Source organism: Petromyzon marinus, unplaced genomic scaffold, assembly GCF_048934315.1.
Source record: "Petromyzon marinus isolate PM22_M1 ecotype Great Lakes invasive population unplaced genomic scaffold, UKy_Petmar_22M1.pri1.0 PM_Scaffold_53, whole genome shotgun sequence".
Lineage (NCBI taxonomy): Eukaryota > Metazoa > Chordata > Hyperoartia > Petromyzontiformes > Petromyzontidae > Petromyzon > Petromyzon marinus.
In genome coordinates, this window is record NW_027423535.1 from 493,092 (window position 1) to 516,514 (window position 23,423).

At 46.8% G+C, this 23,423-nt stretch overlaps 1 protein-coding gene across 3 annotated transcripts; it reads left to right on the top strand.

Moving 5' to 3' along the window:
- Positions 1-1,394: 1,394 nt before the first annotated feature.
- On the top strand, positions 1,395-21,953 carry LOC142923455 (chitin synthase chs-2-like). Of its 3 annotated transcripts, none has more exons than XM_076064581.1 (7): positions 1,395-2,812; positions 4,038-4,124; positions 6,854-6,995; positions 13,225-13,328; positions 16,268-16,371; positions 18,640-19,329; positions 20,365-21,953. In XM_076064581.1, the coding sequence occupies exons 1-6, from the start codon at positions 2,648-2,650 to the stop codon at positions 18,665-18,667; spliced, it is 630 nt and encodes a 209-aa protein (XP_075920696.1). In that variant the 5' UTR covers positions 1,395-2,647; the 3' UTR covers positions 18,668-19,329; positions 20,365-21,953. The 3 variants fall into 3 exon arrangements, with proteins under 3 accessions (XP_075920696.1, XP_075920699.1, XP_075920698.1); XM_076064584.1 differs by having other exon boundaries at positions 19,127-19,329; XM_076064583.1 differs by lacking the exon at positions 20,365-21,953 and having other exon boundaries at positions 18,640-20,321.
- The last annotated feature ends 1,470 nt before the right edge of the window (positions 21,954-23,423 follow it).

Sequence of the window (23,423 nt, forward strand, 5' to 3'; positions counted from 1 at the left end):
GTACATTCATTTCTGCAGGGCACCACACCAGTCAGGCTACCACGCTACCGCGTCCCTCCCTTCAGCTCAACGAGATTTGAGGATATTAATCTAAACTGCACGTTTAAAGTGTCCTGAAAAAAATATATCGTGATATATGCAGCAATGCATATGCCGGTGAAAAAATGTTAAACAAAATAGAACCACATTACTGTGGCTCTTATTTGGACAATCTACAGCAATGCCATATTACCATGTCGCATATACGACCGTCATATTTCGACCTTGGACATTTAACCGCTTACACGCAGTGCAGTATTTGTGGGCGGTGTATTTTCAATTTTCTTTGGATGCTCGTAAATATGACATCTTCACATGGAGCAGCGCGTTACTAACCTCGAGAACATTTGCCCTCCTTCGAACGTCGCAACTAATCAGCTGATCGTGTTTAACGCGGACCGGTCTTTGTATGTGACCATTGAACGATGTTTGTGAATTGTGCAAGCTGTAAACTTCTCTTGAGTTAACACGTCTGGGCTCCCGCAACAAAAATTATTATGATGCATGCTAATATTGAGAGCGTCGACAGGTGAGAGCCTGGGCAGGTGAGAGCCTGGATGGGTTAGAGTCTGCTTCTTGGTTGCTCCTGCGTGTGCACCAGTGGGAGATACAGAGAGAGCTCCAGACGGCTGCTGACTGGTACAGCTACAGAGAAACGCACTCATCCAGAAGCCGGTGCTGGCGATGGGTAGAGATCGTTGTGAGTTGAACTCAGTAGGATGCGGTGGAAGTTTGCTGTGATCAGTGGGATGAGAAAGGTGTAGGAAACGTTTCGGCGGGAGACCTTGGGAGAGCGCTCGATTGCAGAGGAGAGCGATGCTGTACCATGACCTTGACTCGATGGGGAGCGTGTGGCGGGATAACAATAACGACCCTTCCCCCTTGCCGCTGCCAGGCTGGACAGGAGTGAGCCAAAGGATCTCAACGTCGGTTCCCGCGGCGGAGGGAAGAAGAAGAATGAGAAAAAGGAGGAGATGGAGAAGAATGAGAATAAGAAGGAGGAAGAAGAGGGGAAGGAGGGGCAGGATGGGAAGAAGGAGGAGGAGAAGGAGAAAAATAAAGAAGAGAAGAAGAAAGAGAATGAGGAAAATAAGCAGAAGGAGGAAAAGGAGGAAAAGAAGTGGGAGAAGGAGAATAATCATGAGGAGGAGGAGGGGAAGACGGTGAAGCGGGAACCGTACGACTTCTCGGCTCACATCTACTTCGACGACGCCTTCGAGAGGAAGGGAGATCGCATGGTGGTCAACCAGTTCGTGACCAGCCTCACGGACGTCATCGCTGAAGTGTGCCGGTCAGTGCACCGGATGTTATTCTGTGGTAGCGATGAGCTGGGTGGGTGGGTGGGTTGAGGGAGGGAGGGATGGATGGATAGAGGCACGGGCCTTGTAATAACAAAGCACGGGACGACACGGGGTGGTTAAGCTCAGCTCGTGGTGCGAGAGACCACGGGAAGGATGGCAACAGGTTGCGCCGATGCCTTCGTTCAGAAGTGAATAGATCATGGTGAACGATGACGATGATTGGTGATGGTCACGCAGATGAACGTCGTGAGTGCGGATCGCAGGGCTAGCAATGCCTTCCTTGCGTCACCATCACCGTTGTTGAGTGCAAATCCGAAGGTGCACAAACTGACAATTGGCCGGCAAACAGAGACACTATGGTGGGCGGTGTGATAGATGGACGTTCACGCGCGTGTTGAATTGAGCAGAAACCTCATCTGTTGAACTATTTTTTGCACCATACGTAGCCAACCTTGCTGTAGAGCGGACTAGGCGCTTAACATAATTTACACAAACGGTGCAGCACTGGGGAGATAAAAGCAGGCGGGTGTGGTGCTGGTCACCCACCCCCTTGTGTGTCGGGCCGGCCTTCATGGGTGCTACTGGCTAACAGCCCTTGCCCCAACACTCTGTTGAAGGCTATACGGGGGGATCTTTGTCTTTTGTTCGTGCGTTGGTAAGAATTTGGGCAACGAGACGACTCAGTCTGGGCGACCGAGGCCCTCGCCATGGGTGGAGCAATCGAGCAGCGAAGTTCGTGTGAACAGTAACAATGGTTGTAGAAGTAGTAGCGATAGAAGTGAGATACGGAGGCGACTGACTGACAGAGAGCGAGCAAACGACTGGGAAATAATCTTTGAGTGCTGGATCATCAGTCACCCACGACTGCTGCTGCTTTACTCAATTCCGAATCAGAATATGTATTTATACTGCAGGAGGAATTCGATGAGCTAAAAGCTCTATTTCACAGATGTCCAGCAGGGGCGGGTCAGACCGTTACCTCAACAAACAACACGATAGGAGTGCAAAGTATAGGACAGGTTAGCAGATCACAAATAAAACGAAACTATTCTTTTTTTTACCAGGTAAGACCCACTGAGGTATAATCTTTTTTTTTAGAAGCGCACTGGCCGCAAATGATAGCGTAACGAAGTGGCTTATCATGTGGAAATTTATAGCAGCAAAATAATCAAAATAAAAAAAATTGCGAGTGCAGCAGTGAGGTGGCAACTGGGGACTTCATCCCAGATATGACAGCAGTAGCAGCAATGGAACATAGTAATTGGGGCATGTCTTTTCTGTCGCTTGCGCTGCTGCTGCTGATGTGAATGTATTTTGAGAAAAACTCGAAGATTCCACAAGAGGCGCCCTCAATGGAGAGGACTCAGACGCCGTACGGAGCGCGACTCTCCTACAAACTCCCGCACGGCAACTCGCTGTGCGTGCACCTCAAAGACAAGGCGATGATCCGCCACCGCAAGTGCTTGTCCCAGGTATTTGTTGCATCCCTGGGCTTCAGATCTTCCGCCCCAAATCTCATTGGGCCACAAACCCTACAACCGCATCCACACTTAGAGCATAGTAGCAACAGCAACATCTGATGTGCTTCTACATGACGATGACGATTATGCACAATTGGAAAAGTAAATATCTCCGGTCAGTGTCCGGCGACGATACGTATGTATGCTGAACTTCTATCGCACTGTACCTCACCAACCATGCTAATTGGTGGTATAGAGAAAGATACAAATAAATAAACACAAAAAGCAGTTCTAAATAAATTAGTATCCAATCTAGAGTTAAAAGTGCACAGCTTCGGTGCATTCCTAATATCGACAGTGGTCACCACCTGGAACAGAGCGACTGAACACACAACGACTCAACACCCGATTCACAACACGAATGAAGGGAGAGGCATCATCACAGCAGCGATGATTCGCCACTCCGCTACTCCTGACGCAATCATCTGGATCGTCAACCACCTCGATGTAAATTTACAGCTCGCTCTACGAGTCGACATCAGCATCAGCCGTAAGAAGCAGATGGCAATAGCTCACATCTATTGAAGCCATCTGTATGCTACCTCGAGAGTCATGCTCTCATATTGAAATTAAATCACGTGATGATTAAAAATTCGTTTCACGTGCGAATCAGTGCACACCATAGAGACGAAGATACCCCATATAGGCTCAGCAGGCTTTTTGGGGCAAGTGCTGTAAACGAGTTGCACACAGCAGTGTTGTCCGTGACCGAGTGTTCCCCGACTCGATTAATTTGGTGTTCCGTGGTGTTACCCGTTGAGTGCTATGACGATGATGATGACTGCACCAGGGTTGTTATCGATGTATCACAGCAATCTCACGCCGATGCTCATTTGCGTGTTGTTCTATTGCCTTCTATCCACGACTGGGGGGGGGGGAAGGTTGGTGGCGCTGTTGAGTTACACTTGAACAGCACGCGCTGTCATGGCCATTGGGTCGAGAATAATAACGGAGCGGCAGCCAAAGAATGGAACTCATTGCGGAGAGGTGACCACTGGGGAGATGGAGCGATGGAATCAGTCGGTAATAGAGGTTCTGGGTGGATAACGACTCAGGATCTCATGAAACATCGCGACGACTTGGGTAGGTCTTAATCCAGTAGTGGATCAATCACGGCTGCTGCTGCTGCTGCTGATGGTGATTGTTGTTATTAAACCCCTTGACGTGTTCTGTACAGGTGATGTACTTGTACTACCTCCTTGGCTGGAAGATCTACCGCAAGATCCACACAGTTAAGAAAGATGAACAAGAGGAATGGGTAGAGGTAAGGATTTTGTAAACTGCAAAGACAACGACGCCTCATATATCCATTAGCAGACTGTTGAGGCAAGTGCTGTTAGCGAGCACCTGTTAAGGGTGGGATGACATGCGAGCGGGTCGTGTGTCCAACACCACGCCCATCCGTCTTTGTCTCACCAGTGCTAATGTTTACTCATTTAAGGCTAAGCCGACATAGGGGAGGCCACTTTCAACTTAGCAGTATAAATGGGTAGGCCCTGCACATTCCGTGGATGGGCAGTTCTACATGCGGTGGGGTAGAGTGTGAGTATTCGCACTCTACCCCACCGCACGCGAACCGCACGCAAGCTGCCCATCCAGGGAACGTGCAGGGCCTACCCAATTATACTTCTCCCAAGACGTGGGAGCAGTGTGGAAGTGTAGGCCAAATACACCCTGCTAGGGTGCCGCCATGGCGAGATTTTAACTACCTCGCTTGGTATGCAGGAGGCACTGCGTTCGATCCCGACCCTGATGCCTGCATATTTTAAGTTTACGTGTCTCTCTCCCCTTGGCCGCATGGATATATCTCTGGGTCCTCCGGTTTTCCCCTCCACATTTAGAATCAACATCACGCATTTCGTGTATTTGGCTGCTATAAATATCCAAGTGATAATCCACTTTGTTGAGCTATTATTTATGATAGCCAGGTCGCTTCTGAAAAGAGCTAATTGCTCAGTGGGTCTTGCCTAGTAAATTTAAATTGTTTCGTTTGTTAGAGGGTCTCTCTCTCTCTCAGGCCCTTTCCCTCTGGGTCGAGGCCCAGTCATAGCGTGCACTATGCGTGTCTCTGCACGCAGAGTCGGCACATTTAGAAGTTAATCTTTGGTTGCCTTTCTGGCACAATCTGTCACTCAACGCGCCATCATCACGTTGATACTCAAAATAGTGTAGTGGGTTCCACGGAGGCACACACTTGAACTCGGAGGCAACACGTTTATTCTTACACCCCAACAGGGTAACTACATAAACATACAGCAGGTTAACTAGACGACAACGGGTAACTAGACCACAACGGGGTAACTACATAACCGGGTCAGTAAGTAACACACTGCCTGACCCACGATGCCGAGCGTAAAGACCGACGACCGAGGATCGAAGAGGCGTAGCACCGACGCGTTCCATTCCAACAGACAGCCTGGATCGGCTCTCGGGACCTCCCTTTTATGCCCCTGAGCGTGGCCTGGCTCCGCCCTCGGCCACGCACCCTTCTGGATATTACCAGAAGGTTCTGGGCCTAATATCACGTGTCCCTCTCGCCACCTTTTGGCCCCCCTCATTATCCTGTCCTGGTCACGTGCCCTCTCGGGTTTACCTAGACTGTCACGTCCTCAACTGCCCTTTCTCTGATAGTCACCAGAAACATGCCCCGTAGGGCGCCCTTCCATGCCAAACATACTCTGGTGCCAGAGAGAGGCTCTAACACGCACAGTTCCCCTATTTTGTCAGTAACTGGCGCTAAACGCCGTAGTGACCCAATATAGGTCACTACAATAGCAATATAACTTTCTATACAAAAAGAAAAAAATATACACTTATTACAGTTGTTTAAAATAGAAGTGTAAAATAGGTTTGCGGCTGAAATGTAGTTGTATTTATGTTTAACTTCTTTCACACTGTACGTAGCCAACCGTGCTAATCGGAGGTGTGGGGGCAGGACAACAAACCAAACACAAAAAGCAGTTCTAGAGAATGTAGTTTCCAATCTAATTGATTATTTAAAAGTGCAAACCTCCAGTTGCTTCCTAATATCGGAAGGAAGAGCGTTCCAGACAACCGTAGAAGCGCATCTGAAAGCGCGAGATGCAGTGCCCATCTTTGTTCGATGGCTCGCCCAAAGCCGCTGCTGCGAGGATGACCGGAGTTAGTTGTTGGTGTACGCAAGCGAAAAGAGCCGCGTTGTTGCTGTTGAGTTGTCACTTAATGAAGTGACGATGGAGTCGAGTGTGCGCACCGCTTCAGGGAGGTTGTTTCCAGAGGTTGTAGCGCTGCAGATAGAAATGATCTCTCCACCCGCGTGGTTGTTATTAGGAATCCACTGGAGCTATGCACTTTTAAATAATCTATTTGAACACTCATTTCTGTGAAATGCAGTTTGTGTTTAGTTTGTATCCTTTCCTGACGAACATGGTTGGCTACATACGATGCGAAAGAAGTTATACATACATACAATATACATACAGCTAAGGCCGTAGCCATGGAGTCAACATTGGGGGGACTAATTCTTCCAGGGGGTCTCCCCCAGAAAAAAAATAAATCTTAATTTGAATACTCGTTTCCTGCCATTTCCTGCCTAAAATATATAAAAAAATATTCACTAACACATAGGACTTTTTTTACAATAATGTCTAATAGTGTATTGTATTCCAATGCTCTGTTTTTCTTATTTACCTTTTCTTGTTTCATTGTATGTAATGGCAGAGATCAGGGATTAATAAAGTACAACCATAACTACAATCATATAAACAGAAATTTATTTTATAGCAATACATTGGGGGGGGCATTTTGAGCATATTTGAATATTGGGGGACACATCCTCCTTGCATACAGCATGCATACGTTGTGTGTTTGGTTGTTAGAGGTAGGAGAAAGAGCGTTGGGGTTGAGGAGCTAAGTGAGCGGGTTGCTTTGCTTGCTCTGTACGAGGTCACGGCTGTAATGCCACCGCTGTTGCTGATCTGTCTCCATGCCACTACTCCCCGTTCACCCCCGCAGAGGAAGAAGCGCAACGCCTACGTGCTGGCCTTGGACGGAGACACGGACTTCTACCCCTCGGCGCTCTCCATGCTGGTCGACCGACTCACGAGGGACTCCACCGTTGGCGCCGCCTGCGGGAGAATTCACCCGACGGGCGTGGGTGCGCAGACAGCTGTGGTGTGTGTGGTGGTGCAGGGTGTGTGTGTGTGGTGCAGGATGTGTGTGTGTGTGTGGTGCAGGATGTGTGTGTGTGGTGCAGGATGTGTGTGTGTGGTGCAGGATGTGTGGTGCAGGATGTGTGTGTGTGTGGTGCAGGATGTGTGTGTGTGGTGCAGGATGTGTGTGTGTGGTGCAGGATGTGTGTGTGTGGTGCAGGATGTGTGTGTGTGGTGCAGGATGTGTGTGTGTGGTGCAGGATGCTTGTGTGGTGCAGGATGTGTGTGTGTGGTGCAGTATGTGTGTGTGTGGTGCAGGATGTGTGTGTGTGGTGCAGGATGTGTGTGTGTGGTGCAGGATGCTTGTGTGGTGCAGGATGTGTGTGGTGCAGGATGTGTGTGTGTGGTGCAGGATGCTTGTGTGGTGCAGGATGCTTGTGTGGTGCAGGATGTGTGTAGTGCAGGATGGATGTGTGTGGTGCAGGATGTGTGTAGTGCAGGATGTGTGTAGTGCCGGATGCTTGTGTGGTGCAGGATGTGTGTAGTGCAGGATGCTTGTGTGGTGCAGGATGTGTGTAGTGCAGGATGTGTGTGTGGTGTAGGATGCGCGCGTGTGTGGTGCAGAGTGGTGGTGCAGTGGTTAGTGCACTGCGCTATGAACCTGGCGACCCAAGTTCGATTCTCGCTCAAGGTCAACACCAGTGACGATTGTCTGAACCCGTACAGCGGCTCCCCTAGGTCAACTCAGCCTCAAATTATAACTTGGTACGATGTTTAAATGTCGCCGCTGGGGAGACAAAGGCGGCCGGGCATGGTGCTGGCCACCCACCCCCTCGGCGTGCCGTGCTGGCCTTCATAGGCGCTTCTTGTGAACAGCACTTGTTCCAACAGTCTATTAAGGCTACACAGGGGATCTTTGTCTTTGGTGCGGGATGCCACCAGATATCAGCAGCGCCGAGCCTGGACAGCGCTTGAGAATGGGTGCGTGTGGATGGCAGACGTGTACAGCGTGATTTTACTGGTAGGAAACGTAGTGCACTGGAAGCCCAACCAGGATTAATTCACAGGAGGCAGGGGATTAATTGTGCATGTCTGTGGATGTCTGTCCACGTGGGAGGGGTGCGGCTGGGTGGAGAAGGGATGGTAGGGAGGGGCTGGGTGGGGAGGGTGGGGAGGGGCTGGGTGGGGAGGGTGGGGAGGGGCTGGGTGGGGAGGGGCTGGTCACCCCGTGGTGCCCTTATATGGACTGGAAGCCCAACCGGGATTAATTCTCACAGGAGGCAGGGGATTAATTGTGTATGTCTGTGGATGTCTGTCCACGTGGGAGGGGTGGGGCTGGGTGGAGAGGGGAGGGTAGGGAGGGGCTGGGTGGGGAGGGGCTGGGTGGGGAGGGGAGGGTGGGGCTGGGTGGTGGGAGGGGTGGGGCTGTGTGGGGAGGGGCTGGTCACCCCGTGGTGCCCTTATACAACTCAACGTTAAACCTACTCACGCCGGCTTCTGGCCGCCCTCACAGTCGGGCATATTTGCGGAATACACCACGCCGCCGTTGACCCTGGCCATTGACCGAGCAACCCAACGTTCCTACCAGCTCCCTCCACAGGAATGTGTTAATTGTTTACAAGTTATGGAAATGTGAAACCCGCGACAGTGATTAACGTTCGGATCGGATCTGATTTTGTTGCTTTCGCATTCTGGGTGGGGAAATCAACGCCCCCCCCACCCCCACTTCCTGGTCGTGCCACACAATTTAACTGTGCGAACCGCATGCCCGCCCCGCACGTTTTATTGCTCGGCTTTTTATTGTTCGGCGTATTAACTTCAGCACCTTGAACGCCTTCGCCTCTGTTAAAGTCCTGCAGTAAAATGGCACTCAACCCAATCAGATTACGCACAACCGTTGCAGGTCGGAATTAAGCATTCAACAATTAATTCCCATCAGGTTATCGTTGAAGTAATTGGAAAACATGCAAATGCAGTGGCCTAGGGTGTCCCTGATGCAATCCTCACGCAAGATTCACCCTCAGTGCACACGCTGTTTCAGCAGACTAACAGAACGCCAGTTTAACACGTAGGCTTTTGCAAGCAATATTATTCATAATAAAGGTTTTTGTGTTAGTTCGCATACGTATAAATGTTTAGTAACCCTCTACCTCCCTACACAGCCAGTCAGGTTTGTCACTTAAACAAAATGCGCCAATTAATGACTACTTCAGCCCACCCGTGTATTGGAGAGTAAATCTACAACATTTACAATTCGAGTACGATTTGTGAAATCGCCCGATAATGCTGAATGCAATTACCAGCAAAACCTCGTATTCAAATTGTAAATGTGTTGTCTCTCTCTGCATGTGTCTGTCTTTGTGTCTCCGTGTTTGTCTTGTCTCTTTCTCAAATTTTACACTTAACTTCTAATTTAGTAATCTTTGGAAGAACGTAATCAACCAGGCTATGCGTTAATTGTGTGTTGACCGACTCTCTGTGTTGCATTGCAATACTTTCCCAAATTTTACTAAGTTTTTTTATTCAGTTGATTTTCTCTGTGTCTCCATGTTCTCTTTAGTATTTCCTGCAGTCACGAAAGCTCCAAAGCTTTCATTGACGTGCTAATTTATCTACCCCCCTCTCTCTCTGCCCCCCTCTCTCTCTGCCGCCCTCTCTCTCTATTTAAGTCCTCGACACAGAGGCCATGTTTCTCTGTGTGCCTATGTGTGTGTCTCTCTCTGCTGACGTGTCTGTATATGTGTCTCCGTGTCCGTGTTTTGTCTCTCAAATTTAGCAATCTTTGGAAGAGTGTAATCAACCAGGTAGGGTTGATTACGTTGTATTGCATTATATTTCTAAGTTGACCAGGTTTGTTTTTTCTCATTCATTCGTACCTGATGATGATTGCTTGTGTTGCAATCGAAACGTCGTATTCTATTATTTAATTTCTTTTGTTTCTACATGACTTTACCGAAAGAAGCAAAAAGTAATTCCTTCAGTCATGAAAGCTCCAAATCAAGCTTACTGGCTGTGTCGGATGGAGGAGGGTTATGACACATTTATACTTACGTGATCTAACCCAAACACCTTTATTGTGAATCACAGAGCGCCGTTGCTACCACAACTACTCGGGATGTTTAAATAAAGTTAAATAAACACACACGTAAGCACGGTGGAAGGATTGTAATTAAATCAACACGCATCCACCACAGCAATACCGAGTGGACATGGAGCAGGATTAGTATATCATGAAGTGGTCTGAGAAAGACCACTACCACCGCTAGTAATGTAAGTTTAACTTTACATAACTCAAATGAAATACCAAAATACTGCAAAGACTTCGGAGTAAATTACGCAAATCCTATAGAATTGTTAAGTGAAAACAAAATCAATATCATTATTAACAGCCGTGGTCCATACACTGCGGGATGAAGGCCTCCCCCCAAGTCGTCGCCATCTCTCACGACTCGCCGATGTAATAATCCAACACATCGCCAACCTTGGTAATCGTCCAACCTTCCTGACCAGCTGGCTCGCAAACAATAAATAAATAGATGGCCATGAAATCTGCCAGGAGAAGATAGCAGTGGGCATGAGCTGGCACGTGCCATGCTGAGCTAAGGCAGACCACAGGCTGACTAACACCAATTCTAGATTTAAAGCTTTCGTGACTGCAAGGATCCATACTCTTTGGTTCTATTGGGTAAAGTCACGTAGGTAAAAAAATAAAATAACAAAAATCACGACGTTTCGACCAAACACAAGTGGCCTTCATAAGGTGAAGGGACCAACCTGTCCGGAGGACAGCGTTGGAGTGAAAAAATTCAAGCGCAGGTCGCCTCCTTTAAGCTGTGAGTGGGTAAACAGAAAAAACGCCTTGACAAAGGAATTTGCATAAAAATGTAAAGCTGTGCAAGCTCGCAAATAGAATCAAAGATACATTAGCACCACCGTGAGAGTTTGGGATGCCACTAATTGAATGAATATACTGTACTATTAAAAATTCCTTTAACGTTTGGTTCGATTTAGAACATCTTTCCAATGGTTGCTTAATTTGAAGCCATCTTCTCGGTTGAAATTGTGTCTGTGTTTGTAGATCTGGATTGCCTCGTGAGAAAATCTCTGATAAAAACCCGTGGGTTTGCAAAGAACCTTGGTATCGGAGAAAATTGTATCGTGATCACCCACAGCATTGTAACAATGATCAGCTACGGCAGAAGAATTCGTTTTGCCGTGTTTCAAATCTGATTTGTGCTCGCGAATTCGGTCAGAGACATGTCGCTTTGTCTCCCCGATATAGCAATCACCGCAGGTACAACTCAATTTGTAAACCCCGGGTTACTGTAAGTCAGGAATGACATCCTTCATTCCCTGGCATTGCCTCTAAATACCGTTCACACAACGGTCAAAGGTATAGCATGTTGTATAATAAATAGTATAACATTGTAATGTTTAACATAATTCATAAGGCAATATATGGTATCATAATTGTATAGTGAATATACAGCAGTGTGGTATACAGTAGGGTTGGTAGAATAATACATAGTGTAATATTACAAGTCTTTTTTACAGTCTAAAGTATAGGGTAGTGTATAGTAACGCATTGTATAATTTAATGGTGGGTTTGTCTATGGCAGTGTATATTACGGTGTATAGTCGTGTAATGTAGAAAAAAGTTTAGTTGGAGACATATCAATATAATGCATAATGTTAGAGCTTACATTGGGCTGTATACGATATTATACAATGTAGTTTAGATTGGAAGGTATAACATTGCAATGTATTGTAGTCTAGTTTATAACATAGTTGTAACGCAACACAGAACAGAGCAGCCCATCGTGGCTGTTTCTCCCCCCTTCTTCGTTCCGAGCATAGATGGACTCGTCCGTCTGAACAAAGCTCGTCGCTTTCCGTGGTGCTAACGTTGAAAAGAAAAAACCGCCACCCATTTTTTCGCCATATGGCATTGTAATGTATAACGACTTATTGTTAGTAGCTCAGCTGTTTGGAGAGTATATAGAGTTTATTGATAACACTGATGTAGTTTATATTTTAGTTTTTTATTAGTTTACTATATGGTATTCATTATATAGTGTAGTGTATACCCAGTTACTTTATGTTAATAGCTCAACTTATTGAAGAATATATTGAGTACATTTGTTATATTGATGTAGTTTATACTTAGTTTTATCACATTGGTTTATTGTATGATAGTTGGGTAGTTGCAGTCCTTTAGCGTCCATATACTAAATGCCTCTGTTGATATATAAACTTCGACTTTAACATAGCTATTTCCGTGACCAGTCACATGCTAATCCCTCACATTAACATCATGCTAATCTCCCAGTTACAAGCCAATTTCTGACTTTAACACCCTGCTGATCCAACGCTTTAACACCGCTATTTCAATGCTAAATTATCCTGTTTGATATGTAAACACCTTTGTCAAGGCGCTTTACTTCTCCCATCTAGCTTAAAAGACGTTGTGAATCTTAGCAGCGTTCATTGAAGCGCTGTCGTCCCGACAGTTCTGTTCCTTCACCTGAAGAAGGCTACTTGTGTTGTGGCCGAAACGTCGTGAGAATTTTATTTTATTATGTTTTATTTGTATTATTTTATTTCCATTCTACGTGACCTTACCGAAAGAACCAAGAAGATGAATCCCTGCAGTCACGAAAGCTTTAAATCGAAAATTAAAGGCGAAGTAATTGCTTGTCAGTTAAACAAGACCGCGCATCTGAAATCACGCGATGCGGTGACCGTCTTTGTTCGATGAATGGATGAACGAAGTGTGGGTGATGGTTAATGCTCCTAGACGAGATTAGCAAGCTATTGTGATTCATTTGTGGCAAGCATTCTGTAATGAGGGCATGTTGCTGCTGCTGCAGTAGAAGCGTGGGAGATTGAGGAATTCTCTCCCCCTGTTCTGCATGGGCATCTTTTTCTCCAGTTTCCTCCGATGTGTCATTGGTATTGGCCAAAATTTTACACTTCTGAAAAAGATAACTGCAAATCACTTAATTTGGACCGCACTCAGCAGCAACATCACCCCTCTACTATGGTAACTTGGTAAGACCCTCATGAACACAGAGCCTTGCGACTCAGCCAGGTTTTGTTGCAGGCTAAACCAGCCTAACGATGAGAATAATCACTACTGTCTGCACAGCTCTCTTCGCTGAGTCACGGTAAACTTTTTTCCCGAGCCTCTGTGGGAGTGCACCGCACATCGCTATCCTCCTTTGTCCCTTGCAGGGCGCCATGACCTCGTGTGGCAGCGCCACCAGAAGATGCAGGTCATGTTTGAGAATGTCCTGCCTCAGGGTTACGCCATCACGCAGAGGTGCAGCCTCGATCAGGTGCGTCCTTGTGTCTGTGTGTCTTTATGTCTGTGTTTTTATGTCTGTGTCGGTCTTTGTACGTGTGCTACATATACGTTGTGGGGAGTAGTGGCGCAGTGGTTAACACACTGCGCTTAGAAACGAGCGACCTGAGTTCGATTCCCGCTCAGTTACCAACACCAGTGACGATTATCTGAACCGGTCCTATGTCTCTCCTAGGTCGACTCAGCCTCAAATGAGTACCTGGTGTAGTGTATAAATATCCCAAATTGAAGAGACAAAGGTGGCCGGACGTGGTGCTGGCCACCCACCTCCTCGTGTGCCGTGCTGGCCTTCAGAGGTGGTCGCTAACAGCACGTGCCCCAGCAGTCTGTTAAGACTACACGGGGGATCTTTGATCTTTGTCCAAGTTCGTGTATAAGTGCCCAGAAGATAACAACCAACTTTAATGAAGAAAATATATCGGGAAACTGCCTGGCAGCTAATTGGGCCCTTCCTACTGAAATATATAAATCTATCAAAATAATATCGAGATGTTTACGTTTAAGATTTTACATTAATGTTGGGGTTCTTGTACTAAGCAACTCAATTAATTTAGAAGTCATCATTCCCCTCCCCCGGCTGCCTGTCTCGCTTAATTGTTCAACGCATTGGCCAGATGTCCAAATATTGCCGTCAGTTGACTGAGTGTCGTTTTCTGTGACGATCAAACAAGTGGCGCGTTCCTCTAATGTGTGGCTTTGAGACTTTGAAAAAAAGGTACCTTAGCACTGCATTGTTCTGGGAGAGTTCCACTCGCAGTTTTTATCTCGTGCAAGGACAGTGCAATTTGGATAACAATTCTGGACAGTGGACAGGAAGTGATGTCATGATTCTTGGAGGTGGTGGTGGCTACGCTGGTGCTACACGTGGTTGGTGGATCACACACTGAGAAGATGCCGTGAATTTCAGTTCCAGTGGGCGTCAGAAAGGAGCCGCACCCTGGCTTGCCAGGAGCGGGTGGTACAGCAAATGTAGAATCCACTTGTTCCGTCTGTATAGGATATAATGTTGCCCCCTCACACGCGTGCATTTTCTCCGGTTGCTCCGGTTTTCTGCCACATGTGAACAATCATTAATTGGCCGAGAACACATTTTTATGCAGAGGACTGCAGAGCTTGGGCAATTTTTGGTAGCACTGTCTCATGGTGTGCATTGCTGCTGTCTTCCCATCTATATGTGATTCCTCCTCGTGTATCTGAATCCCTCCCTATGTCTCTCGTCGAAAGCGAGCAAATAACTGTGCAGTGATCGGGCATTACAAATTACCATAAATATACATTTTGATTTAAAGCCTTCGTGACTGCAGGGATTCATATTCTTGGTTCTTTCGATAAAGTCACGTAGAAGGGAAACAATAAAATAATAGAAATATAAAACAACAAAATTATCTGTGGTAGTAGTTACATTAGAGAAACCAAACGACATTCGTGGACACAAAGCAGACCTAAAACACGGTAGTACCAATACCTCGGCCGTGGCAGAACACTGTTATAATTCAGTAGGCTCACATGACATTGACTTCTCCAAGACAGAGGTTCTTTGCAAGCCATCTGGCTACCATGAGAGATTCGTTCATGAGGCTATCCACATATACAAACACAGAGACAATTTAAACCGAGAAGATGGATTCTGGCTTAGAAATCATTGGAAGGATTTGATAAACCATTTCGGGTCTTAATTGATTGTTCACGCTTACGGTGGCTTTCAGACCGCATCCATTATTTTCGTCTCCCCCCTCATCTTTTCTGAACATAGATGGGCTAGTATAACGACTTATTGTTAGTAGCTCAGCTGATTGGAGAGTATATAGAGTTTATTGATAACATTGATGTAGTTTATACTTAGTTTTTTCACATTGGTTTATTGTATGATAGTTGGGTAGTTGCAGTCCTTTAGCGTCCATATACTAAATGCCTCTGTTGATATATAAACTTCGACTTTAACATAGCTATTTCCGTGACCAGTCACATGTTAATCCCTCACATTAACATCATGCTAATCTCCCAGTTACAAGTCAATTTCTGACTTTAACACCCTGCTGATCCAACGCTTTAACACCGCTATTTCAATGCTAAATTATCCTGTTTGATATGTAAACACCTTTGTCAAGGCGCTTTACTTCTCCCACCTAGCTTAAAAGACGCTGCGAATCTTAGCAGCGTTCATTGAAGCGCTGTCGTCCCGACAGTTCTGTTCCTTCACCTGAAGAAGGCTACTTGTGTTGTGGCCGAAACGTCGTGAGAATTTTATTTTATTATGTTTTATTTGTATTATTTTATTTCCATTCTACGTGACTTTACCGAAAGAACCAAGAAGATGAATCCCTGCAGTCACGAAAGCTTTAAATCGAAAATTAAAGGCGAAGTCATTGCTTGTCAGTTAAACAAGACCGCGCATCTGAAATCACGCGATGCGGTGACCGTCTTTGTTCGATGAATGGATGAACGAAGTGTGGGTGATGGTTAATGCTCCTAGACGAGATTAGCAAGCTATTGTGATTCATTTGTGGCAAGCACTCTGTAATGAGGGCATGTTGCTGCTGCTGCTGCAGTAGAAGCGTGGGAGATTGAGGAATTCTCTCCCCCTGTTCTGCATGGGCATCTTTTTCTCCAGTTTCCTCCGATGTGTCATTGGTATTGGCCAAAATTTTACACTTCTGAAAAAGATAACTGCAAATCACTTAATTTGGACCGCACTCAGCAGCAACATCACCCCTCTACTATGGTAACTTGGTAAGACCCTCATGAACACAGAGCCTTGCGACTCAGCCAGGCTTTGTTGCAGGCTAAACCAGCCTAACGATGAGAATAATCACTACCGTCTGCGCAGCTCTCTTCGCTGAGTCACAGTAAACTTTTTTCCCGAGCCTCTGTGGGAGTGCACCGCACATCGCTATCCTCCTTTGTCCCTTGCAGGGCGCCATGACCTCGTGTGGCAGCGCCACCAGAAGATGCAGGTCATGTTTGAGAACGTCCTGCCTCAGGGTTACGCCATCACCCAGAGGTGCAGCCTCGATCAGGTGCGTCCTTGTGTCTGTGTGTTTTTATGTCTGTGTGTTTTTATGTCTGTGTCGGTCTTTGTACGTGTGCTACATATACGTTGTAGGGAGTAGTGGCGCAGTGGTTAACACACTGCGCTTAGAAACGAGCGACCTGAGTTCGGTTCCCGCTCAGTCACCAACACCAGTGACGATTATCTGAACCGGTCCTATGTCTCTCCTAGGTCGACTCAGCCTCAAATGAGTACCTTGTGTAGTGTATAAATATCCCAAATTGAAGAGACAATTGTGGCCGGACGTGGTGCTGGCCACCCACCTCCTCGTGTGCCGTGCTGGCCTTCAGAGGTGGTCGCTAACAGCACGTGCCCCAGCAGTCTGTTAAGACTACACGGGGATCTTTGATCTATGTCCTAGTTCGTGTATAAGTGCCCAGAAGATAACAACCAACTTTAATGAAGAAAATATATCGGGAAACTGCCTGGCAGCTAATTTGGCCCTTCATTCTGAAATAAATAAATCTATCAAAATAATATCGAGATGTTTACGTTTAAGATTATACATTAATGTTGGGGTTCTTGTACTAAGCAACTCAATCAATTTAGAAGTCATCATTCCCCTCCCCCGGCTGCCTGTCTCGCTTAATTGTTCAACGCATTGGCCAGATGTCCAAATATTGCCGTCAGTTGACTGAGTGTCGTTTTCTGTGACGATCAAACAAGTGGCGCGTTCCTCTAATGTGTGGCTTTGAGACTTTGAAAAAAAGGTACCTTAGCACTGCATTGTTCTGGGAGAGTTCCACTCGCAGTTTTTATCTCGTGCAAGGACAGTTCAATTTGGATAACAATTCTGGACAGTGGACAGGAAGTGATGTCATGATTCTTGGAGGTGGTGGTGGCTACGCTGGTGCTACACGTGGTTGGTGGATCACACACTGAGAAGATGCCGTGAATTTCAGTTCCAGTGGGCGTCAGAAAGGAGCCGCACCCTGGCTTGCCAGGAGCGGGTGGTACAGCAAATGTAGAATCCACCTGTTCCGTCTGTATAGGTTGTAATGTTGCCCCCTCACACGCGTGCATTTTCTCCGGTTGCTCCGGTTTTCTGCCACATGTGAACAATCATTAATTGGCCGAGAACACATTTATATGCAGAGGACTGCAGAGCTTGGGCAATTGTTGGTAGCACCGTCTCATGGTGTGCATTGCTGCTGCCTTCCCATCTATATGTGATTCCTCCTTGTGTCTCTGAATCCCTCCCTATGTCTCTCGTCGAAAGCAAATAACTGTGCAGTGATAGGGCATTACAAATTACCATTAATATTAATATTGATTTAAAGCCTTCGTGACTGCAGAGATTCATATTCTTGGTTCTTTCGGTAAAGTCACGTAGAAGGGAAACAATAAAATAATAAAAATATAAAACAACAAAATTATCTGTGGTAGTAGTTACATTAGAGAAACCAAACGACATTCGTGAACACAAAGCAGACCTAAAACACGGTAGGACCAATACCTCGGCCGTGGCAGATCACTTTTATAATTCAGTAGGCTCACATGACATTGACTTCTCCAAGACAGACGTTCTTTGCAAGCCATCTGGCTACCATGAGAGATTCGTTCATGAGGCTATCCACGTATACAAACATAGAGACAATTCCAATCGAGAAGATGGATTCTGGCTTAGCAATCATTGGAAGGATCTGATAAACCATTTCGGGTCTTAATTGATTGTTCACGCTTACGGTGGCTTTCAGACCGCATCCATTATTTTCGTCTCCCCCCTCATCTTTTCTGAACATAGATGGACTCGTCCATCTGAACAAACTGTAAAATCGCTCTACGTGGTGCTAACGTTAATAAAACCGCCACTTTTTTCAAATTTTCTTGCTGTAGTTTTCACAGCTGATGATGATTGCTTGTGTTGCAGTGTTGGACCAGAAGACGCCAAAAGGCGTACAACTCAAAAACAGCGCACTATCAGAGTATTGAGGGTTCGGGGTGAGCATTTAACACCAGTGGAGACTAGGCTCTAAGAAAAGCCGTCTCGGGTGTGGACCAATCAATTTCAAGGACAGTGCATATTATCAGAGTTGTCTCTTTTGTTTGCATTTTGATTGCTTGTGTTGTGGTTATTGCAAACATGATGCCTTGAATAAAGGTATCAGTTTTTGTGCCAGTTAAAAGGGTAAAACCTATTACTATTACAATATTAATATTATTCATCGGAGTAAGTTGTTGTTATTTGGACAATCGCACAAAGTGAACCTTCTGTCCCGTGGATGGGAATGTATAGGAGGAAGACGAGTTTTGGAAGAGCATGATCAGTGACTACCTCAAGCCTCTGGAGGAAGATGACGATCACAGGAAACGCGTGAAGCAGGAACTCTTAGAGATAAGAAACAAGGCACTGGCAACGCGTCATCGCGAGTACCGGAGATGCTTCGATAACAGAAAAATTGCGTTCCAGCGACAACGCGTTGTGCAAACAGCAGGCGTTAAGCGAGTACTTACCATACTTGGCATGTGGTAGAAGAAGATTTAAATGACATTGAATTACCTATGCCTTATTATTTCTACGAATTAATTGTTAATTGTTCCAATAATCCGCTAATCTTGTAAAATACATGAACAATAAAACAATAACAACAGAAGTGACCATTTGGCGTCGAGAGTGGACAGTGGGGGAGAAAAATGAACGCATAAACAGCCCGGGGTCATCCCCCCCGCCACTCGGCCAATGCAATGTAAATCAGGCCTGGTCTGTCTGTCCCAACGTGCAGGGCACTTTCGTCTACTTCATGATCAATGCACTGTGGCTGGTGGCGACCCTGGCACTGCAGTTCGTGGGAGCCGACCTCTACATCCAGATCCCGAGCACGAAGAACGAGGGGACGGTCATCGACGTGCTGCCGCTCGCCTTCATGTTCCTCATCACCTTCTCCAGCATGCTCATTGTCCAGTTCCTGGCCATGCTGTACCACAGGTGAGGAGGAGGGGAGGGGTTCGACCCATGCGTGGCCATAGGGGGTGTGTGTGCATGCCGACTCAGTGACCAACAACAGTAACGATTATCTGAAATGGTCCTGGACCTCCCCCTTTGTGCCGTACCGGCCTTCATAGGTGCCACTCGCTGACAGCACTTGCCCCAACAGTATCTTAAGGCTATCCAGGAGATCCTTGTCTTTGCCTTTATGTGAGTGTGGGCAGTGTGCTTATGATCAGCTCCGGTTTCGCAGCCGAGGTCTCACTCCGAAAGAGTCGGGCAGCATTATCTTTTCATCGGCTGTGTAACACTGGGTGGAAACTACTTGGTTTGTCATTCCATGCGAAGCTCCGGATTTTCTTTGACCACATTGATATCTTCCCTTCTTTATTCTTTCGAGAAGGATGTTGAGGTGTCTAAAGTAACATCTGCACCGGTTAGAAATATTCAGGTCACCCTGCCTACAATGCATCCTGGGTTTAACCAGACTGGATTGTGTCAGGAGCTCACAGATTCTTAAAAGATCTAGACACATTCCCATTGGTGAGCTCCTCTCACAAGCGTGGCTGTGTTGGCTGGGTCATGTAGCCCCCATGCCCAGCCACTGTATGGCAAAGCAGCTATTATTTGGAAGGATAGATCAGACTAAAAGGGCACGGCATGGGCTAGGAAAAAAAAGGAATGATATGGTACAAGAGGATATATAGAGATGAGTGGACTTGCCAATAACTGGTACCAGCGGTCTCAAGATCGGCCACTCCTGAGGAGATGCTACTTGGCAGTTGGAGGCAGTCGCCCACCTGCAATAATGGAGGGCAGAGGAGCGATGCTCGCATCCATAAGCAGAGCACCGGGCAGCTAAACACAACAATTTGGCACAGTAGGGGTCACAGCTGGTGCATTGTCAGTCATCTCAGTCAGTTAACCATTGGCTCCTAGGTCTGTCCCATTAACTCCTGACATTTTGCCACCGTGGCGCCCCGTGCCCCTCCCCCTTCCCCTCCGTGCCCCCCCCCCCCCTCTGCCCCCGTTCAGGTTGTTCACGCTGCTGCACGTGCTCTCCTACGTGGAGTCGTCGTCGTCGGGCCAGCAGTCAAAGAGGGGTGCTGTTGGTCGAGACAACAAAGCATTCGTCAACGATGGAGACGACGATGACGCTCAGCAGCGCCGTCTTAGAGAGATTGTCTAACAGATCCCTGGACCCCCTCCTCACACGCCGCACGTGGGTCCCCTCCCCGCACACAGCACATGAACCCCTTCCACTCACGGCGCACCTGGACCCCCTCCTAACAAGCCACAAGTGGCCCCCCTCCATGCACGCTGCTCGTGGACCCCCTCCTCGCACGCTGCTCGTGGACCCCCTCCTCGCACGCTGCTCGTGGACCCCCACCTCGCACGCTGCTCGTGGACCCCCTACTCACACGCTGCACGTGAATCCCTTCCTCGCATCCTCGCACGCTGCACGTGGACCCCCTACTCGCATGTCATACGTGGACCCATGCACGTCGTGGTTTATCAATGACGGTGCCGTCAGTAAAGGTGCAGCCCTGCAAGATGCTTCCCTTGTTGGAAGAGGTGGGAGTTACCCACGCTTTACCCCACCACCGCATGCGACCTGCCGATCGACCAACTGTGCTGTATCCATTTACGCAGCTGGGTGGACAGAGGCAGCGAGATTTAAGAAGCTTGCAGCGTCGCTCCAAATGCCAGGCCTAAGGATCGACCTCTAGATCGCAAGTGTGGTGACGAGTTAATTGCAGCAGGGCAGCCTCTCATTACAATGGAATGCAGTCAAAAGGGCTGCTGTACAACAACGGTGGACATCACTTGTGATATCATCGGCTAAAGTAAATGTAGGGGCTTTGAAGCTGCTCCTGGCCACGGACAGAGAAGTCGCTTCTATGTAGCAGTGGTCAGATGAAGGAAACGTCCTGTTGTTGTTTGTATGTTCAATTTATTTTGCACTGCACTTAGCCAACCATGCTATCGTGGATGTAAACATCACCCACATATAGACTGTCCCGTTAACCATAGAAGTTGATCAAATCACATTTTTACGCCTGATTAATTTAGAGGTCGAGCGACCCACATGGGAAATCTTGTTTTTAGAAAGGTTTCTCTACCAAACACAGAAAACGATTCCCCATATCGCTTTAATAGACTTATGGAGCTGTTAGTGAGCACCTAATAACGGCAGGCACAGCACACAAGGTGGGTGGCCAGCACCAAGTCAAACTGCATTACCGCACCATTTTATCATTTGAGGCTGAGTCGACCTAGGGGAGGCCCAGAACCGGTTTAGATAATCACCACTATTGTTGGTGGCCATGAGTGGGAGTTGAACTAGCGTCCCAAGGCTCAAATACTTGTGCAGGGCTATGAACACGAGTTTTATTTCACGTTCACTGATGGTCAGATATATATGCCAACAAATATTTATAGATATTTATAATACTCTTTGGTTCTTTCGGTAAAGTCACGTAGGTATAAAATAAAATAAATCACGACGTTTCTATTGCAACACAAGCAATCATCATCAGGTGGGAAACCCAACAGCAAGAAGTTTTTTCTACTGAAGTGGGAGAGAGATGCCATGGTAAGAGGTTTCTAGGTAAGAACGGGGGGCGGGGCAAGGGGGGGGGAAGAGGGGGTGTGTGGGCTAGGGGGAGGGGATCGTTGCGTGGACGCTAGATTGATATGTATAATGTGGTTTATTTACAGAGATGTAGAGTTACATTGAGATTGTGTGGATAAATAAAACAAGACGGAGAAGAAGCAGTCATCCATCCAGAGCACCACGTTCAGATAGTTTCCCCAAAATATTGTATTGGAGATGTGAATCCATAATTTTAATGTTAAGGCAATGTTTCGCTGCTATTTGCCGCTGAGAAGATGCTATCTCCCTCGATCGGTACACAGGAGGTCATGCTGGACCCTGGCGGTGCCTCTGTTATACTTTTGGAGTCGGCGTGTGCTCTCGCTGTGGTGGTCGGAGCTTGGGTTTTTATCCAGGTTCCTTGGTTCAGATGATTAGACTGCTGTTATAAATTCTCACGTGTGGTGATATCAGCTACTGCGATCATCAGCTATCATTACGTGTGACCAGCTCGCCTATGAACAAGAGCTAAGAGCACAGTTGAGTTTAACTGGTAAATAAAACTGTGAATTCCCTTGCACCTTCTGAGGACGGTAGTGTCTTGGTCAACAGGTCACTTACCAAACGCTTAACGATCGATCCAAACCTTTTAAGTCTACGCTTCGCTGGGCGCGTATAGTGGTTACGCACACGTTAAGCTCTGTGTCTTTCTGGTGGATGCGTTGTCGGGCTGGTCCCATGGTGTCTGAAACGTGGAACAGCACGAAGGCGTTGGTGGTGAGCGGTTAAACGTGCACTCCTCCCCCATCCCCCCCAGATGAATGTAGGTTACATTCCTCTGCTTGACAATAAATCCCAAAGGTTATTTTTAGTTTATAACTTCGCGATTTCTAGCTTTTGTTAAACTTGACAAGATTACGTTTTAGTTCATGGCAATGAGAATAGAGTTCGTTTGTAGGAGAACATATTTGCACGATGCTATTTAAGTAAATTAACATACAATGTGGTAACACGGCACGTACTGATTATATGCACTTTATTGCCTATTGTTTTTTACTTTGCACAAATATAGTTTACTGAACTTTTGCAAGCCGTTATCAGTCATGTATTCTCGACTGCTTGCATAGAGATAGTGGCGCAGCCCTGCAATGAATCACCCCTCCGGGCGATTTAGACAGCCTGCCACCTACAGATTGCGCAACAGCGCCCCACACGACTTCCAGCCGTTTGAACTCGGTCGTTGGTGTAATTTGCATTCTTATCTGGAGTAAACCAACCTCCAAATCTACATATCGCTGGGTTCACAGTTTAGCGCGCTAATCAATACTGCACCACTCACTTTAGCATTGCCACATCCAAATAAATAAATGCGTATGCACCAACCGCTTGAAATAATGCCACATCGCATAGTCGTCGTGTCGACAATTAGAGAGGTAGCCAGGTTGCTCAAAGATCAGCGCTGGACTGGTACCATTGAGAAGCTGGGTTCAACCCCGGC

Bases quoted from the DNA above. Each gene is read 5' to 3' on its own strand.
- LOC142923455 (XM_076064581.1), top strand. From the start codon at position 2,648: ATGTATTTTGAGAAAAACTCGAAGATTCCACAAGAGGCGCCCTCAATG. The intron at 2,813-4,037 runs GTATTTGTTGCA...TGTTCTGTACAG, and splicing joins ACCGCAAGTGCTTGTCCCAG to GTGATGTACTTGTACTACCT. The intron at 13,329-16,267 runs GTGCGTCCTTGT...TGTCCCTTGCAG, and splicing joins AGAGGTGCAGCCTCGATCAG to GGCGCCATGACCTCGTGTGG.